At 40.0% G+C, this 19,000-nt stretch overlaps 1 protein-coding gene across 1 annotated transcript; it reads right to left on the bottom strand.

Moving 5' to 3' along the window:
• Window positions 1-3,880: 3,880 nt before the first annotated feature.
• Window positions 3,881-15,012, bottom strand: LOC146386120 (ubiquitin carboxyl-terminal hydrolase 46-like). The gene is made up of 22 exons (XM_084932161.1): window positions 14,934-15,012; window positions 11,590-11,658; window positions 11,312-11,489; window positions 11,138-11,229; window positions 9,494-9,574; window positions 9,240-9,295; window positions 8,869-8,941; window positions 8,676-8,759; window positions 8,130-8,185; window positions 7,720-7,810; window positions 7,527-7,610; window positions 7,332-7,432; window positions 7,152-7,208; window positions 6,920-7,051; window positions 6,704-6,827; window positions 6,467-6,618; window positions 6,262-6,361; window positions 6,045-6,121; window positions 5,759-5,867; window positions 5,092-5,149; window positions 4,765-4,922; window positions 3,881-4,678 (listed from the first exon to the last, which is right to left on the bottom strand). Exons 4-22 carry the CDS (start codon window positions 11,171-11,173, stop codon window positions 4,673-4,675), a joined length of 1,635 nt encoding a protein of 544 aa, XP_084788287.1. The 5' UTR covers window positions 11,174-11,229; window positions 11,312-11,489; window positions 11,590-11,658; window positions 14,934-15,012; the 3' UTR covers window positions 3,881-4,672.
• Between the last annotated feature and the right edge of the window lie 3,988 nt (window positions 15,013-19,000).

The following is a 19,000-nucleotide window of genomic DNA, read 5'->3' as shown; positions in this document are numbered from 1 at the left end:
ATTCCCTGCCTTCTGGATGCATTGTCCGCCAAATATCATTCAGACCTAAATCTGAGGTCATCTGCCTTATGGCAACTACAGATCTACTCTCTGTGCCTCTCCTAGGAAGTGATCTATCTAGGTCTTGATCCAGTATTTGATTAAAATCTCCTCCTACCACTATTTGTGCACCTTCCAATTCCAAAAGATACTGTGACAGGTTATGAAAAAAGGCGAGTATGTCCGCATTAGGTGCATAGATATTGCATAAAATTATTGGTGTGTCCAGTAGCTGTCCATAAACCAATATAAATCTACCTTCCTTATCTGTTATTAATTTTGTTTCAGTAAAGCTAACTGCTTTATGAATCAGAACCGACACTCCCCTACTTTTATCAGTTCCAGGACTGGAAAAGACTTTACCTACCAAGGAACATTTAAGTTTTAAGGCTTCTGACTTGCACATGTGCATTTCTTGAATAAAGGCTATATCAACTCTTGATAACTTTAGATATGTTAACATTTTCTTCCTCTTAATCCCGTTATTCAACCCCTTAACATTCCAGCTGGCTATTTTGAAATCTGTCTGTCTATCCATCTTATATGTTGTCTCCTTGACCTGGAGACAACATATAAGATGACACCGCCATGGACCTCAACCAGCAGGCTTTGTGTTACCTGTTTCTTTATACAGGAGCATGTAGGGGTGGACTGCCTTTTTATTTGATTACCCTTTTCTCATGTTTTTGTTAGTTAGGGACATTTTGGGGGACGTTATACTCTTACTTGTTAAACACATGCTCCCATCCACTCTCTTGGTCCAGAAGCTCCATAATCCAAGTGTCCCAACTCAGGTCTGATGGCATGTTTTCAGTGGTGTTTTTAACCTCTTGGGAACTTTCACTACATTCCTTACTTGATGCAGAAAGAAGAAACGAGTCAGGGATGCATAGCAAGCACAACAAGACACCAGCAGTCCAGACCTTTCACCAACTGAAGACATTTGCAGCACCATAAAACATGACAGAGAAGAGCTGGGACTATGTGAAAGGGTGAAGTGCTGCAGTAAAGTTGCAATGGTCCTATCTTTTATACAGTCTATGGTTCACTCTATTAAGATGTGATTATTTCCAAGGCCCATTTAGTTTTAGTTAGCTGAAGCTAAACCAGAAGTTAAAACGAGATGGTGAAAAACATTTTTAGTTAATGTTACGACTGTTGTTGTAATGTTGTCTCATATGTAAATCTGAGTGTGCAGGTGCCTTTCCGTGATTGGTGCATCCATGGGACGGCCCATACAGATTGGCTCATGACCTGGAGACAACATATAAGATGACACCGCCATGGACCTCAACCGGCAGGCTTTGTGTTACCTGTTTCTTTATACAGGAGCATGTAGGGGTGGACTGCCTTTTTATTTGATTACCCTTTTCTCATGTTTTTGTTAGTTAGGGAGATAAGACATTGTCATTTGGTTTTATTCTTTTCATAAATAAGTTTTGTACATCCTTTAGATACGGTCCCTTTTGTTTGTTGTTTTGGGGTCCACCCCGAAGCTATAGTTCGCTCTTTTCCTTTGTTAGAATTCAATCACTGTAAATAAATCACCATCAAAATTGTACTGGTTGTGTGATGTGCTGCTTGGGGTCAGACAGGGGTGGATCACCCTTATATTATGGTCTGGCCACCCCTAGAATGGCCATAACACTAACTAAAATGAAAATTAAAACTAGACTTATAACTGGCTGGCTGGTGTCCTTACCAGTGACCTTGGGTCTGAACTGTGGGCTCCTCTTTCCAGGTGTTCGTACTGCCTGAGTGGGACCAAGATGTGCCGTCTTGCCTCTTTTGGGTTTTCTGCATGTTTCTGGCTCAACATGCAAGTATCCACTTCTTGACGTTCGCTGTTGGTTGCAGCCACTTGAGGTTTCTGGGCTCATTTGGGTTCTCAACACTGGGTGACTTTGATGGGAGTGAAAGCATCCTCACAACATAAATCACCACACTACCTGCTTTTGTTTCAGATTTTTTCTTTATCCTTGTTAACATGTTTGGGTACTGGGTTTGCCTGTAATGCATTTTGTGCTCCAAAAGCTGTTATTTTGTGCAGCTGTGCTCCAAAAGCTGTTAGCATGACCTTTCTTATCATTAGATTGTGCCACACCAGCACCTGAGAGAAAAGCTTTGAGTTTGATTTTGTGTTTTGCAGGCACTCAGGAGAATAAGTCATGATGTTTCTTGGGTTTGTCATGTTAGTATCTCAGTGCTTGTCAATCACCAGTCAACAGTGTCACCACTGTGAACAACATCCTGCGACCGTTTGAGCCAAAACCTTCGAGAAGTCCCTGCAGCCGCTTCAAAACTCATCACTGAGCTCGATCTCTCTTTTAACACGCTGGAGACAACAATGAAAGATGACTTTCTTTCATATGCTGCTTTGAGGGCTTAGTTCGTGAACAACAACAGAATCAAAACCATCCATGAAGAGACATTTCACCCGCTGATTAATTTGGAGAAACTGGACTTCCACAAACCAGTTGGAGACTTTGTCTTCTGGATGGTTTCAGAACCTGATTTCTCTCCACTATTTCAATCTTTTGGGAAACAAATATACAACACTGGGTCCGGGAAACCTTTTCCTGCCACTGAGGAGCTTGAAGACCCTCCATTTTTGAGGAGCTTTCCTTCAGTCTGTCAGTGAAAGGGATTTTTTTTTTAACCTTGAAACTGCCGTGACCCTGTCCAAAGACCAACTGGCCGGGTCAGTCATGGATATTCACAAATACCCCATAGTACTGGTGGAAAAGAAATATCGGGGGAAAATGCAAAGAGTAACAGCTGCGGTTAGCTGACGGCCATCATACCCCTTAAATCTGAAAACTGATTGGTCGGGGTTTAGTAGCTCAATAGGACAGTATGTAGGCCTGCACACACCACCAACAGGGACACGTGGCGTTTGGGTTGCCCGTTCCAGCAATTCGCTACACAGAAGATAATGGCATTATGCAACTGGCCCTTTGATCAAATGATGAGAGCTGAGAGTCAAATAGTGCGCCCTGACATAGCACTGACATTTCCACATGTTGTAACGAGTAGGGACAGACCATGTTCAGTGTGTCGAGAGCATAGAGCCGCTGTATCTGTGCGCACCACCATCTTGCATTTTTTGCATGTTTGGATGTGCGCCGATGGTGTGCGTCCAGTGGTGTCAGCTGGTGAACCAGCTGGTCATTCAAAAAGCGCCTTTATGCCCCTCACCATTAATGGAGGTCCCATTTGAGCGCATTGGCATGGACCTCATTTTATCGATGAGAAAAAGAAAGTCTTTAGTTCAGCTGTTGTTAACTGATCTTGACTTTGTTGATTAAACGTTGCAAACCTGCCTTCAGTGTGTCCTGTACATGAGGTCATTTAGTACACCACAGCACGGTGAGTTTTTTGAGCTGATGAAGTTCAGCCAAAACAGGAAACATGCAGCAGGAGACAGTAACTTGTTAAAATGTTATAAAAGGTACAATTAAAGATTTTCACCCTTTAATTGATCCAAGGATAAATGTCTAATTTGGTCAAAATTTTATAAGCCATTTCTGGAGAGACTGCAGTGGAAATGTTGTCACTTTTGGACTTTGCTACCTGCAGCTAAACATTTGCAGCTAAATCATTTATTTAAAAGCAGAAGCTGCAACTGATCGAGGGAATATTTGTCTGAAAACTTAAACTGAACTCCAAGGGTACCATTGCTCCAGCTTACCATCTTTACCTGAGTGAATCAGTTTGTTGAACAATCTAAATGATTCAGAAACTTCTGTGACATCAACTTAACTAAGGCTCATTACAAATTTCACAAAACACTGCTGAATACTTTTAATATTTTTTTATTAGTTATTTTTGTTTTTGTTGTTATTTTGATTTTAATAAAACAAAAAAAATAAAGAATTAAATAATTTCTTTATTTTTTAATTTAATTTATTTTACAAATAAATTAATAATAATATTAATAATAATAACAACAAATTAGTGATGTCAGCGTTAACGTCATTAGTTAAAATGACGTTAACGCTGACAGCACTAATTTGTTGTTCCCAGAGAGCAAGCCAAACACTGGTCCAGAAAAGGACGATCTCTAGTAGTGGTGCACTACTAGTAGATTTTGTTTTAACCTCCTAGGACCTGGTGTCCACATATGTGGACATAACATTTTGGGTTGTCTAGACCAAAATACAAAATTTTGCTCTTCAAAAACCTGATATCCACTTATGAGGGAGGACATTACACTGCCACTGTTCAATCGAAATTTAAAATGAACGTCCTCATATGTGGATCTCATTGTTTTGAGAAACAAAAAAAAGATAGTCCGAATCTGATGTCTTTGTTTTTACATCGATCAGGTCCCAATCAACCCAAATGGCACAGAGAAATTAAAAATGCATGCCATGAAAGAGTTCAGGTCTTAGGATGTTAAAAATGTCCCTGCTGATGAGACCAGTGAATGTGGGGCGACGGTGGCAAGAAAAAACTCCCTCCTGGAGGAAGAAATCTTGGGAGGAACCAGGCTCTCTGGGAGGACCCTTCCTCCTGAGGGCAATACTTACCAGTACTTGTCCTCCAGTGTGCGATGGTGGGCTGGGACGACTGCTTTTCCTTCTCAGCATGATGATGACCTTAACTTCCTTCCTTCCTTCCATTTCCTGTTTCAGAACTGAGAATGAAGACAAAACTGGTTAACAAGGTAACAGGACATTTAAAAATTCTCTCACTTCAGGATGAGATGCTGTGTCTTCTTACGTTTCTCTTGTAAAACAGGATGTAGGCCGAGTGCTGCTGTTCCTCACAAGCTGCAGATCCAGTTGTGTGCAGCACCTGTGCGTCATTATAGGTGAGCCAGCGATCTGATGTAGAGTGCTGACTCTCCTCAGGATGGACAGAACTACAGATGTAGTGTCCTGAAATCACATTAAGACAAATGAATCCAACTTCTGGAAGTCAACTGATTCAAGCAAACAGTGATTTTGACTTAGTGCTTCTTAGAACATCAAAAGCTTTTGTGTGTGAGTCCTTCACTGAAAAGTAGCAAGTTTTCATTTTCTGTTTGTAACAAGTCTGCTGTTTTACCTGACTCTGTGCCTCCATAATGACTGATGATGCTGACAAGACTGTAACAGCCACCACCCTGAGAAGGAACAAATCCAAAGAGTGTTAGTTTCATAAAGTCTCACATCAGTGCCATAATTAAGCTGATTTGCTGAGGCTACGTCCACACGAATGCGTTTTCGTTTGAAAACACATCGTTTTCTCTCCGCTTTGACCTCCCGTCCACACTGAGACGGCGTTTTCCTCAAGGAAAAACACAGCATCTTGAAAACGCTCTCGAAAACGCATACATTTGAAAACGGAGCTGTCCCGTCGCAGTGTGGACACTCGAAAACGCAGACTTTCTAAAACGATGACGCATTTTAGTCATGTGATGCAGTCATGTGAGCAATTAAACAAAGATAGCCGAGTGCATTATACAGCAGTTGTTTTGATTGCTCTCAACTTTGACAGCCCTAAAAAAGATTAATATCAGTTTGTACATGCTCCGGATAGCTTTTCTTCAAATTCTGTAATTCTCACTCACTTTTGCGCATGCGCAGGACTGGAACGTAAGCGTTTTCGGCCGTTTCAATGCAGACGCACAACTATTTGAAAATGACTGAAAACGCTAGTGTGGACACGGAGTTTTCAAATCTATCCGGGCTAGTGTGGACGTAGCCTGAGACGTTCTGCAGTCTGTTTTTACCTGATTGGATGGCACCACCAAGTCCCTCTGCAGCCTGACGGGGTCATCCACCTTCTGAATCTTGTAGGTTTGTGTAAAGCCAAACCTCTTCAGATGCAAGATCAGAACTCTGGCAGAAAAGAAAAAAAACACAAACAAGGTAGAAAATAAGAAGAATGAGTGTCAAACACAAACAGAAGATGGGAGAAAACGACTGCTCAAGTATTGTCTCGAAAAACTCTGATATTTGATGCGCCACAGTTTGGAAACCTGGTCAGTCGATCAATTCTGATGTGACCTTACTCACCTTGGCAGTGTATCAAAAGACGACTTCAGTTCTGAGGCCGTCCCTCCACAATCACAGCGAAATTCTATTTCTTGTTCCTGAACAACAGCACAGAGAAAACAGGCTTTATGGTAGAAAGAAATCTCAACATATGCACACACACATACACACAAACACTAACAAAAAAGGTGTGTTAAGATCGCTGACACTACAACTCTATTGGAATTTGTGATCTTACCTTCAAGTATGTCTCTAACATGTTTATAACAGACCCCTCTGGAACCAGGTCAAGAGACAAGCTGGTGAATTCCTCTTGCTGTGATGATTGGTGACCGCAGCTACACATTTCAGGAGTAACGTAGTTAAAGTAAAGATCAGGTAGGTGGAAAAGAGGTATATGAAAATATTGCAACCAGCTCTGCGTTTCTGAAAGACAGGCTTACCTCTTGCATGTCCTCATGTTTTCCATTTTAAAAATGTGATGGTCTTCTACTGGGCAGGTATAACTTTGGCCCAGCAGAGCTGCGTTCCTCTCCAGGTGAGGTGCGAGCCTTTTGACCTCATTGAGGAACAATGTTAGGAATTCATGAGCGTCCTGAAAGAAAAGCAGAGAGATTTAAAACAGTACATCAAAATCAGAAGGTAAAGCAAAAAACGAAATGTCCAAATAGCTGACGCACTTTCTGTGCACTGCCGGTGTATTCAGGAGCTTGATTGCTGAATGCCTTCTTAAAAGCTCTTAGGTGGTGATCTTTAAGGCCATAATCTGTTGACTCATGACAGTCCCTGACATCAATGAGCCTTCTGTAGAAAGGAAAGGGTAAACAGACATTTCTGCTGTTAGATCTCTTTGTTCTTCAGGTTTTTGAAGAAAGTAGAAGGTTGACGTAGCGCACCTTAAGAGCTGAGCTTCTGGATCTGTGCTCCACAAAACCTCCTGACGCCCGATGTCTCTTATGAACTCCTCAATGTTGAGGAGGCTCTGCAGGCAGGAGTTCATGTAGCAGGTGTTTCCGATGTTTGGAAACCTGACACACACGCACAACGTTTACAGTATCAGTGTAAAAGAATTCATTTTCTCCACTTTGACAAAGTGAGCTTTGGTCTTTGTGCACCACGTGTACTCACCCGAAGCAGTCTGTAGTCTCAGTTTGACTTTCTATTATTTTTCCACCGCATGCTACACTGCTCCAAAAAGGTAAAAACACGAACACAAAATTAGGAAAGATGTCAGGATGCTGAGCAGTGTATGTGCATGTATGCATGAGCTTTGAAGTTGAAACATTTTGGAGGACGTCTTTCTCTTACCTGTTAAACACATGCTCCCATCCACTCTCTTGGTCCAGAAGCTCCATAATCCAAGTGTCCCAACTCAGGTCTGCTGGGATCTTTTCCGTGGTGCTTCTTACCTGATATATATATAGGACATAGCTGTGTGCCTCATTGCTCTTAATTGCTCTCATTTAAATGCTTGATGACAGTGACTCTTTCCATAAAACATACCTTCCCAGATTTAAAAAGAGACCAGCGAGACCTTTTTTGTGTCTTCACAGTGTTGCTCTCTGCCTCTGCATCGCTGTCAGTTTGCTGCAGAGGACGAACAAACATAATGTTATTAAAAAAGTAAAGTCACTTAAAATTAACAAGTACAATTTAAAGAGAATGTGCATTTCATATGTTTTGTGTAAAAGCAAACCGAGGAACAGCAGAAGAAGTGTCTCCATTTTCTCTTCTTTTGACCATTTTCAGGGTTAGCTGGTGTGGCAGCAACAGAAGCATCCGGGATGCTGATGAGGACAAAAGTGTAAATGTTGTGGAAATTTATAAGAAGGAGTACATTTTGCTAATACAGATTGCTAATAAAAATGAATAACTGTAATGGAATACCAACATGAACAAAATCATGTATTTTATACATTTGCACTCTACATTTTCAAACGCTAATCTCTGCATCCATATAAATAATAGACAAGACTAGAAGTAGTAAAAAAGATGCAAATACACAAGGTGGAAGAAAAATTCCAATAAAAGGGAAATAAAAGAGCTCCAACTAAAGCACTGCTATAAATATCTCCAGCAGCATTAAAGAGTGGCGCATTTCTTTACCTCTGATGAGACGTAGAAGGAATTTCCTTCTCTGCCACGTTTTGTTTGTGTAATTTCTGTTTAGAAACAAGAAAACCAACATCAGTAATGGCATAAAACAAACATACCAAGTGGGTCTCTCCATGAAAAGTGTCCAGTTAGAAAATTTGGTATTATTTCATATTATTTATCACTTTAGTGAGCTGTCAGCTCATGAAGCAGATATATAGGAATATCTTTAAATAAAATAAAAACAATTTATTCATGCTTTAAATTGAGTTTTAAAGTTTGTCCTATGAGATACAAAATCCTTCACTTGGTTCTGATCAAAATTCAGTTTTTACAGAAATCATCCATGAAGCTTCAAAAATGCTTATTCACCATAAAAAATATTTAGAGAAACATCCTGCAAGTCTCTTCGAACTTACCTTTCTGTGAAAAAAAAACGTTTAAACATCTTTGAACTTAATTTGAGGACATAGCTGTGTGCTAAATTGCTCTTAATTCTTCTCATTTAACTGTGATGAGTAAATGCTTGATGACAGTGACTCTTTCCATAAAACATACCTTCCAGAATTTAAAAAGAAACCAGCGACACTTTTTTTGTGTCTTCACAGTGTTGCTCTCTGCCTCTGCATCACTGTCAGTTTGCTGCAGAGGACGAACAAACATACGTTTATTAAAAAAGTAAAGTCACTTTAAATTAACAAGTGCAATTTAAAGAGAATGTGCATTTCATATGTTTTGTGTAAAAGCAAACCGAGGAACAGCAGAGGTGTCTCCATTTTCTCTTCTTCTTTTGAACATTTTCAGCAACAGAAGCATCCGGGATGCTGATGAGGACAAAAGTGTAAATGTTATTTTTCAAAGTGGAAATTTTTAACAAGAAGTACATGCTGGAGATTGCAAATAAAAATGAATAACTGTAATGGAACAAAATCATGTATTTTGTACATTTACACTCTACATTTTCAAACGCTAATCTCTGAATCAATATAAATTATAGACAAGACTAGAAGTAGTAAAAAAGATGTAAATACAAAACACCAATAAAAGGGAAATAAAAGAGCTCCAACTAAAGCACTGCTATAAATATCTCCAGCAGCATTAAAGAGTGGCGCATTTCTTTACCTCTGATGAGACGTAGAAGGAATTTCCTTCTCTGCCACGTTTTGTTTGTGTGATTTCTGTTTAGAAACAAGAAAACCAACATCAGTAATGGCATAAAACAAAGTATATGGTATGAAAATACAAAATCCTTCATTTGGATTCAAAATTCAGTTTTTACAGAAATCATCCAAGAAGCTTCCTTAAAAGTTTCAAAAATGCTTGTTTACCATAAGAAAATATTCAGAGAAATGTGCTGCGAGTCTCTTCAAACTTACCTTTCTGTGAAAAAGAAGTTTAAACATCTTTGGACTTGATGCGATCGCAGCGAAAATCTCCTCAGCTTTGCAAAAGTTCAACTGAAAACAAGCAGTCAAAGGTTGTATATTTATAAACTTTCAGCATAGAATGTTCATACCCTGAACAGCAAACATCATCATTATGATGTATGGGGCTAATTTGCATATTTTGGAATGTATGCTCATTTGAACTGTGTGGTACTCGTCTCCAAGCAACTGCTACAAAAACAGGTCAAGTCAAGTGGCTTTTATTGTCATTTTAACCACGTGCAGAGGTACTGTACAGAGTGAAATGAGACAGCGTTCCTCCGAGACCCTGGTGCTATATATGACATATACGGACAAACCCAGGACTACATAAAGTGCAGTGTGCATAAACTGCAAAAATAAACAAGACAAAACAGTGCAAAACTAGACAGAACAGGACGATACAGACACAAGACAATGGAAATGTGCAAAATGCTGAGTATTGTGCAAAAGTAACTTGGTGTCTGTATGTATGTGTGTGTGTGTGAGATACTGCAGATAAGTGCTTGGTAGTGACGTGTGTGAAGGTGTGCGTGTGCCAGTGCAGTCACTGAGTGTTCAGGGGTCTGACGGCTTGTGGGAAGAAACTTTTCCGTAGTTTGGTAGCGAGGGCCCGGATGTTCTGGGACCTCTTTCCAGAAGGCAGCAGGGTGAAGAGTGTGTTTGAAGGCTGTGTGGGGTCCTCCAGCAAGCGGGTGTTATAAGGAGGGGAGAGGGGCTCCAATGATCTTCTCAGCTGCTCTCACAATCCGTTGTAGGGTACTGCGATCCAATGCGCTGCAGTTACCATACCAGACAGTGATGCAGCTACTTAGGATGCTCTCGTTAGTCCCACTGTAAAAGGTGGTGAGAATGGATGGTGGGAGATGGGCTTTCCTCAGCTTCTGCATGAAGTAGAGACGCTGCTGGGCCTTCTTGGTTATGGAGCTGGTGTTGAGGGAGCAGGAGAGGTTCTCCGCCAGGTGGACACCAAGAAATCTGGTCCTCTTCTTGACGACCTCCACAGAGGATCCATTGATCTTAAGTGGGCAGTGATCCCACTGTGCTCTCCTGAAGTCAACAATCTCTTTTGTTTTGTCCACGTTCAGAGACAGGTTGTTGACTCTACACCTCTACAGATGGCCCGCAGTGCAACCCTTCAGCTTCCTAGTAGATGCACCTATATACAAATTTAAAGACCTAGGAGACTTACGTCTCGTCACAGAGTTGTAGCATTCACAACATTTTCAGAAAACTTGACCTTTGAACTTGAGGTCAAGGTCACTGATATTCAAACTGACCCCAGAACTTTAGTAGATGCACCAATGGCATCAATTCAAAATCCTGCCCCTCGTTCTCGAATTATTGTCTTGACCAAGCTGAGTATACAATTATGAAACAACCATTTCCCATTTTTATTTCACTATCTGTAACTAAGACAAATAAACAGTATTTGGGACACAAGTCACTATTAAAGTGGTTAGTGAGACTCCACATCTGATAACAGTATAACACACTGCTTATTTATGTAAAATTGTCATCAATAAATGTGTTCAAAACAGAAGCTACACTGGCTTTAAAAGTTTTTGTTAACTCTGACTACCTGTCTGCTCTTACCTGTTTCTTTTGCTCTCTGCTGTCTTCATCCTCCATCCAACTCTACAGCTATTGTTAGGGATGACATGATGAAACTGAAGGGTGTCTGGGCACTGAAAAAAGAAGAGAGATTGGATTAGGCTGCAGCTGGCGTGCCATTCTCTCACTTCAGGATGAGATGCTGTGTCTTCTTACGTTAATCTCGTAAAACAGGATGTAGGCTGAGTGCTGCTGTTCCTCACAAGCTGCAGATCCAGTTGTGTGCAGCACCTGTGCGTCATTATAGGTGAGCCAAGGATCTGATGTAGAGTGTGGACTCTCCTCAGGATGGACAGAACTACAGATGCAGCAGCTGTTTCCGATGTATGGAAACCTGACACACAAACACAAAGTTTACAGTATCAGTGTAAAATAATTCATTTTGTCCAGGTTGAGAAGGTGAGCTTTGGTCCTTGTGCACCACGTGTACTCACCTGAAGCCATCTGTAGTCTGAATTTTATTTTCCATTATTTATCCACCGCCCAAATGTTTCACTACGCTACTGCGAAAAGGTAAAAACACAAACACACAATTAGACACTGAGCACTGGATGTGCATGTATGCATGAGCTTTGAAGTTTAAACTTTTTTTTTTTTATCATCAACAATTTTTATTTATTGTGTGGATGCTTTAAGCATCCACACTATTGAGTTCCTCTTAGGACTTCCGTACACTTTTTGGCACTTAACTACTTCCACGATTTTCAGCCGATTTTCACCGTTCAAATTTTAAACTATTCTGCTATTTCTGCTAATGTGTGCTATGTCTTTTGGTATTTTTCACTATTATACTTTTTAAAATATTAAGCTTAATTTGTCCCATTGAAATGAATGGGAAACTTCTGTAATTCTGCTAAAATTTGCTTGTTTTTGAAACTTAACTACTTCCTCATATTTTCACGTAGAACAACCATTCAAACTTTAAAATGTTCTCAAATTATTGGGCTATTCAGGTATAAATCAGCTTTTTCAAATCTTTTACCGTTTTACTTTTATGCCTCTTAAAGTTTTCAGTTGCAAAATTGTGATTTTTCACAAAATACATGCGTTGTTATGGTTGCTATGCACTTGGATTCCAGTGTGCCACTGAAGGTTTTGCAGTCTTCTCTTCATGTCCGAACAACTTCTTGCTACTTGCTCAATTTTCACTCAACTTCCACAAATTATACATCAAAACGTAGGTATTTTTGCTGGCTTTCCGAAAATGTCACTATCATTGTTGTGGGATTTATAGAATTTTGGCAAATCTCCTCAGACCAACACAAAGTCGCAAAACTCTCCATAGAAAGTCAATGGAGAGCTTGTTCAAAATCACCGCTTGATTTCTGTAATGAGAGGCATATTCGAATCGTCATATCTCCTTAACGAAGCAAAGTTAAGACATAAGGCTTGTCCCAGTATATCTTCAGACACTCCTGACGCTCACAATTCAAGAATTATTTTCTCACCTATTACCGTTCTGAGATGAGTTGGACTTGTTTGAGGGTAGGAAATTCGTCCTTCGCTCAGATTTCTTCAGATTTCAAACTCTGGAAATGAACCACTTTTTTCTCTCGTCATATCTTTTTAATGGATTTCCACAGAGACCTGAAAATTTCCATGATTGTTCACCAAAGCCTGCTGTCTCTTATGGTGAAAGAATGATATTGATACTCCAAATAGATTTAGAGTTAGAAAGCGTTGTTTGAGGGCAAGTCAAGGCAGTTTTTGCTTTGCTCTACTCAGTTATGGTGCATTAGAAGTCAAATATCTTTAATAATTCATATTTTAATGATAAATTGTCAACACTTTAAGATTCCCCCATCTCTTCTGAACAAAACGGTGTAAGAATGACCGTTCTAGCCCCTACGGTTAGGAAATTATGGTCATTTGTTTGAGGGGAGTCGTCATTATGAGAAATAGACTGCAAAAATCCTGTGTCTCTCTGTGCTGCGTGCACCTGTTTTGGCGGGAAAAAGTGCACAGGCTCTCTGATTGGTGGATTCAAATTCAGCAGCTCCCAGGCTGCTTGACTGAGCTAGAAACTTACTTCTCTTTCCCTGTGTGTGTGTGTGTGTGTGTGTGTGTGTGTGTGTGTGACAGAGAGAGAGAGAGAGAGAGAGAGAGAGAGAGAGAGAGAGAGAGAGAGAGAGAAAGCCTTTTTATGGGATGATCTCATTGTAAGATTTAAATTCAATATATTTCGACTGGTTGACTGAATTGGATCTTGTGTGTGTGTGTGTGTGTGTGTGTGTGCATGAGAGAGAGAGAGAGAGAGAGAGAGAGAGAGAGAGAGAGACCCTCTTTAGGGCAGCATCTCATTGTTGGAAAAAAGTATAATATATTCAGACTGCTTGACTGGCATAGACCCTCAATGTGTCTCTCTCTCTGTGCATTTGTGTATACATTTTTGATTTTGTGTGTATCTGTTGGCTGTTCCTTCTTGTTTTTTAAATTTATTTTTATTTCTTTATTTTTTTTTCACAGGTGAACAACAATTAGTTTTGAGGGAACTTAACTATGTTCCGTTTTTTTTTCAGCTTGTCATCTTACTTTTCCAGTATTTTCACTTAAGTTATTACTATTCTGCTCAATCATAGTATTTGTTCTAAATCATTGTTATTATGCTATATTGTAGTATTTCTGCTAAATCATACTATTTCTACTGTATTATATTTTTCTCTCTAAATATAGCATTTCTGCTATATAATTGTATTTCTGCTATGTTATAATATTTGTGCTAAACCAGAGTATTTGTGCTGAAACATAGTATTTCTGCCAAATGATAGTATTTCTGTCAAATTATAGTATTTGTGCTAAAACATAGTATTAATTTAAAATTACAATATTCATAGTTCATCACAGTGTCTCTGGTAAATCACAGTATTTCTGCTCTGTTGTACTATTTTTCTAAATCATAGTGTTTCTGTAATGCTTAAGTATTTTTGGCTAAATATATTCTTTCTGTTATCTTATACTATTTCTCCTAAATTCTTGTATTTTTGAGAAGTTATCATGTTTCTGGTAAGTTACAATATTTCTGCTAAGTTCTGCTATGCTATTGCATTTCTGCCAAGTATTATGTTTCCTCTAAGATATTGCAGTTCTGCTAAGTTATTCCATTTTAGCAAAGTTCCTTTGCTTCTGCAAAGTTTTTACAATTTCTGCAACTTTTCAGCTTTTTCAGCTAGTTTTTGCAGACAGCTTCAGCTTTAAAGCATCCACACTGCATTTTCGCAGGAAATGCAGATTTTTCTAGTTTTATTTAATTTCTTTTTCTGGGCTTACAAACAGGACACACAACATTTAGATAATCGTTATCTTGGGTCTGTGTTGAGTCTTCCAGCTGCTGACTACAGAAGCTAGATTGACCTTTCAGCATGTTTATAGCGGCTGTGGCTATGTGCTGGTAATGTTACCGTGTGTGAGCAGTCACATTGGCAGCAGACATGTTTCAACAAACTAGTCATATCCCGGCCCTACATTAGCTTGTTTAATGGTTAAGACACTGCAGGTACCACCACTTACTACAGACACCGATGCAAGTTTGTAATAGTCTGTTAATTTAGACTGAAAGAATATACAAACAATATTAACTCACATTATATATGTTAATTACTAATTTGCTTATCGCATAATTTCGGTTACCATTAGCTAACTGGAGCCTAACATTAGCCTTTCATGGTTTTCGATAAACAGCCCACATACCTGTAAAATAACAACACCCCAGTAAAAGTCCACATATATAAAGGGTCTACACTCTTTCTCACTGGTGTGTTAGCTTTAAAATCTTATTTACCTCCAAGTGTAAAACTCCAGATGGTAGTAGATTTTCCAAAGCGAGAGACAAAAATGGCGGACAGTGCAGCCGATTTTTCCTTTCCAGGGGGCGGAGCTTGAGGATAAAACATGACTAACTTGTTTCTTTTCAACATGATTTGTTCTAAAAGAATGAATATTCTTAAAGAATATGTGAAAATTAAAAGACAAAAATATGTTTAGATGTGAAATTTAAATTAGTCATGCTGGATATATGAAGTAATTCTATGCAAATTCAACAACCACCCTATTGCATTTTTTTCAGTGTGAGTACAGCGGCAAAAGCATAAACAGAATTGGGACGACAGACAGGCCAAGCTTTGGCTCAAAAGTTTACAGCTTGACCTCACTTTGTCCCCACCCGGAAAATAAGCTTAAAGGACATCTTCTCCTCCAGTTATCGGTTACCATCACTGGAAATTTGCAGGCAAGTTTTTGACTGAATTGTTATTGGCACCATGTGTCCCTGAATCTCACAAGCAAGCTCTAACTCCTGGCTGTAGACATGGAATGCTGTTATTTAAGGTGGGGAATCAAAATTTGGGAAACAAAATAAAAACACACACACAACCAGAGAAATGTATGAGAAAGGCACGTGTTAGAGAAATGCCTTGTTTGAGAAAAAAAGTTAAAATAACCCACCTACAAACGCACACACACGCAATGAAGAAACAGCTTACATTCATGAACACGTGAAGATTTTCCAGCAAGGTTAAAGCAGCGAAACTTAACATACACCTGTTATTAAATGATAAAGTTTATCCACTACTAACAAATAAACTCTCTGGGTTGCAGGACAACAACTTAACTTCAAAAAAAGAGACACTGGTCTGACCAACCAGTGATGACACGACAAATTTAGTGGTTAGAAGATTCAAATTCTGACATGTTTTCTGCTGATTGATTAATACAAGTGATTACTGAATGAAAGAAAATTCTTTTTTGGGCTTTTAAACATGATCTTAACAATTTTAACATGTACCTGTGTTGTCCTGTCAGCTTGGTGGGTTATGAGTTGATTATATGGTGGACACTGTACTGCTGAACAACAAACAATTATATTGCCATCACTGTTATAATCTTACAGTGACACAAAGTCTCAGATTTAGTTATTCTGAAAATAAGTTTATCAGACCAACTTTTATTTTCAAACACAACAAAGTATAACAGCCAACATACATACATACATAACTTTGAGAAAAAACAAAAAAAGGGGGAGAGAAGGCTGACACAGGGCCTGGCCCCGTTGTTTCTCCCCTCTCTGAATAACACAGCCAACACAACATCATTTTCCTGTTCGTCTGTTTTTGTTTTGTTTTTGTTTTGTTTTTGTTTTTTCTCTTTATGCTTGATTACAGGCTGCTTTGCCGAGGCTGACCTGGACTCCTGCTCTCCCCTCTACCATCTTTGCTCTCTCCTCTACCATCTTTGATGTGACCCTGACCAAATGCTACAGCAGCTGGACCCACAACAACAACCTGAAAATATCAACAGAGCTGCAGGAAAACGATCTCATGCAGCGGAGACGGAGAGCGTTAAATCCAAGGCCCGTTTCACTACACGGGGGAGATTTCCAGACAGCTTCAGCTAACAGAGCTCTGACGAGACGCCCATTAAGCCCAGAGGAAAAGTGAGGCCGAGCAAAAGAGTGCTGACCTTAACAACTCTGCATTAAAACTGTGCAGGACAGTGACTGACCAACACGGATGATCGGGCAGCAAAAAGGGCGTGCCAGAGACAGGAGGAGTAACTGAGGTCAGGAGGCACCTCAGAATGGACAAAAGCACCAGAATAAAATAAGCTGAAGGCACAGGTGTTGGGGCTCGGCCAGGAGCTGACCTCTGAGAAGAGCCGAACAGCAGAGCTGCAGAAGGCCGTGGAGCAAAGCAAGGAAAACATCAATAAACTTCAATCTGACGTGTACGGAAAAGACTCTGAGGTTTCTGCCCTCAGTAAGAGCTCAAGGCATCAGAGCAGAAACTGAGCATGGCTCAGGAGGAGCTGGCTGATAATCGAACCCATCAGTCAGGCTTGGAGTCCCAGACACAGGACTTGAAACCAGGCTGGAGCTTGCTGGAGCAGGAGGTCGTCAAACCTGACAAGAAGCTCCTACAGCAGGAGCAAGCCCTGAAGGAGCTACAGAAGCAAAAGGGTCAAGTTAAGGAGGAGCTGGACAAGGAGAAGATGCAGGACACTGGAGAAAAGGACTGCCTCAATTGGGGCCAGAACCAGTATGGACAGAACTTTGAGCAGCAGCACCAATGGATGCAAACAGACTGAAATGGAGGAGGGCAGGACCCCAGGGCACGCTTCAGGCTGTGGTTTACCCAGAACACCAGAACAGGAAAGTGATGAACACAAACACACACAAACACACACATCTACATGCACTGACTCAGAATGAAGAGAAACACACATATGAACACATATGCACTCGTTGATTCACTGACACACACACACACACGCGCTGAGTCAATTGAGTGAGAAATGACACACACACGCACACAAATCGAGATGCTGATTCAGTTCACTGAGAAGTGATCCACACACACACACACACACATGCACACGCTTGTGCAATGAAGAGTGATACGCACACACACACGCTGCTGCAATGAAGAATGCTTTACTAACAAATGCTTATGCTGACACGCAAAATGCTGCACACAAACATCCAAATACAGAATCTGTTACAACAACAAGAAGCCATTGATTGTTCATTGGTTAAATGCATTTCATGTCACCCAGAGGGCTTTTGTGTAGATTTGGGGGACAGGGTCTAAAGCAGTTTGGTTATGAAAACAATGTCTGTGCGTGATGTCTGTTTATGGCTCAAGGCCTCGACTGAATTGTTTACTGTGCTTCACACAGCCTGATAAGGAGCAGTGGTACAGAGTGAAAATGATGAATTAACGGAGTGAGATTTATATCGGAGCGCCACATTTTTTGTGAGTGAGATTTAATTGAAGGAGGAACACACTGAAAAAAAATAAATAAATAAAATCCAACAACTCAATTTGTTCTCATTGAGATGACACGATACGATCTAATAAGAGTGGTTAGCTGCTGAACTCACGGAATCCACAACACCGCATAAGATTTCAAACTACAGGAAAATCACTGGAGTTATAAGAGGCAGACAGCGACACACACACCACATGCATGCTATTGCTATTTATTGTGAATTAACCTGTCAAGGGCAAGAACAAAATAATTCTGCATCAAATACCGGAAATCATAGCTTTCCTGTATTTCCTACATTGTTGGCATGCTGGTTGGTGCTGTTGCTCCACAGTAAGAAGGTCTTGGGTGCAGGTCCACAGTCTGGCTAGTTTGCAGTGGTTTCTCTCTGGGTATTCTGGTTTCCTGCCACAGTGAAAAGTCATGCAGCTATTAGAGCTAGGTTAATTGATGATTCTAAATTATCCATGAATGTGAGTGTGAATGGCTGTTTGTTTCTATCTGATAGACTGGTCAGCTGTCCGGGGTGTACCCTGCCTGGTAACCTATCACTTCAGGGTTATTTCCCGGCCCTGCTGCAACCAGGAGAAAGATAGGAGGATGGTAGTTGTTGTAGACCCATTTAATTTTATGGTAACCAGGATCTAGACTTTGTTGAACCGTATGCAATATGAAGACAACATGTAGTATTTAAGTGACCAAGTAGAATTTGAATAAAAGTTATTGAATGGTGTTGAAATAAACTGACAGAATTGAAGGATCAAAAATATTCCAGGAGCTCAACTTACTCCATCTGAACATGTTTCAATCGTGTTTTATGAACACAAAATGCACAGGTTTACTGAATACGAATAGGTTGTGTTGATTTAACTCAGTTGTTTAAGTTTCTGCCAAAGCAAAACATTTGTGTGCAACCAGTGTCCACTGTTAAATCAAGTAAATCCAACATGCTTTTGTCAGGGCAAAAAGGAGTTACGGTCCCTGTATCCCTACACAATATTGTCCCAGGAGGGAGAAAAACTTTCTGGTGAATTTTATTTTAGTTGATTTTTGGGTTTTGCTTAACACTAGGTTGATTTCATCAGT

Source organism: Perissodus microlepis, chromosome 6 (genome assembly GCF_051167445.1).
Source record: "Perissodus microlepis isolate ML-2025 ecotype Zambia chromosome 6, ASM5116744v1, whole genome shotgun sequence".
NCBI classification, from domain to species: domain Eukaryota; kingdom Metazoa; phylum Chordata; class Actinopteri; order Cichliformes; family Cichlidae; genus Perissodus; species Perissodus microlepis.
The sequence above is the reverse complement of the archived record's forward strand: the minus strand, read 5'-3'. Positions and strand labels throughout refer to the sequence as shown.

Bases quoted from the DNA above. Each gene is read 5' to 3' on its own strand.
- LOC146386120 (XM_084932161.1), bottom strand. From the start codon at position 11,173: ATGGAGGATGAAGACAGCAGAGAGCAAAAGAAACAG. The intron at 7,611-7,719 runs GTTTGCTTTTAC...CGTCCTCTGCAG, and splicing joins ACTTCTTCTGCTGTTCCTCG to CAAACTGACAGCGATGCAGA. The intron at 7,052-7,151 runs GTGAGTACACGT...CGTGTGTGTCAG, and splicing joins GAGACTACAGACTGCTTCGG to GTTTCCAAACATCGGAAACA.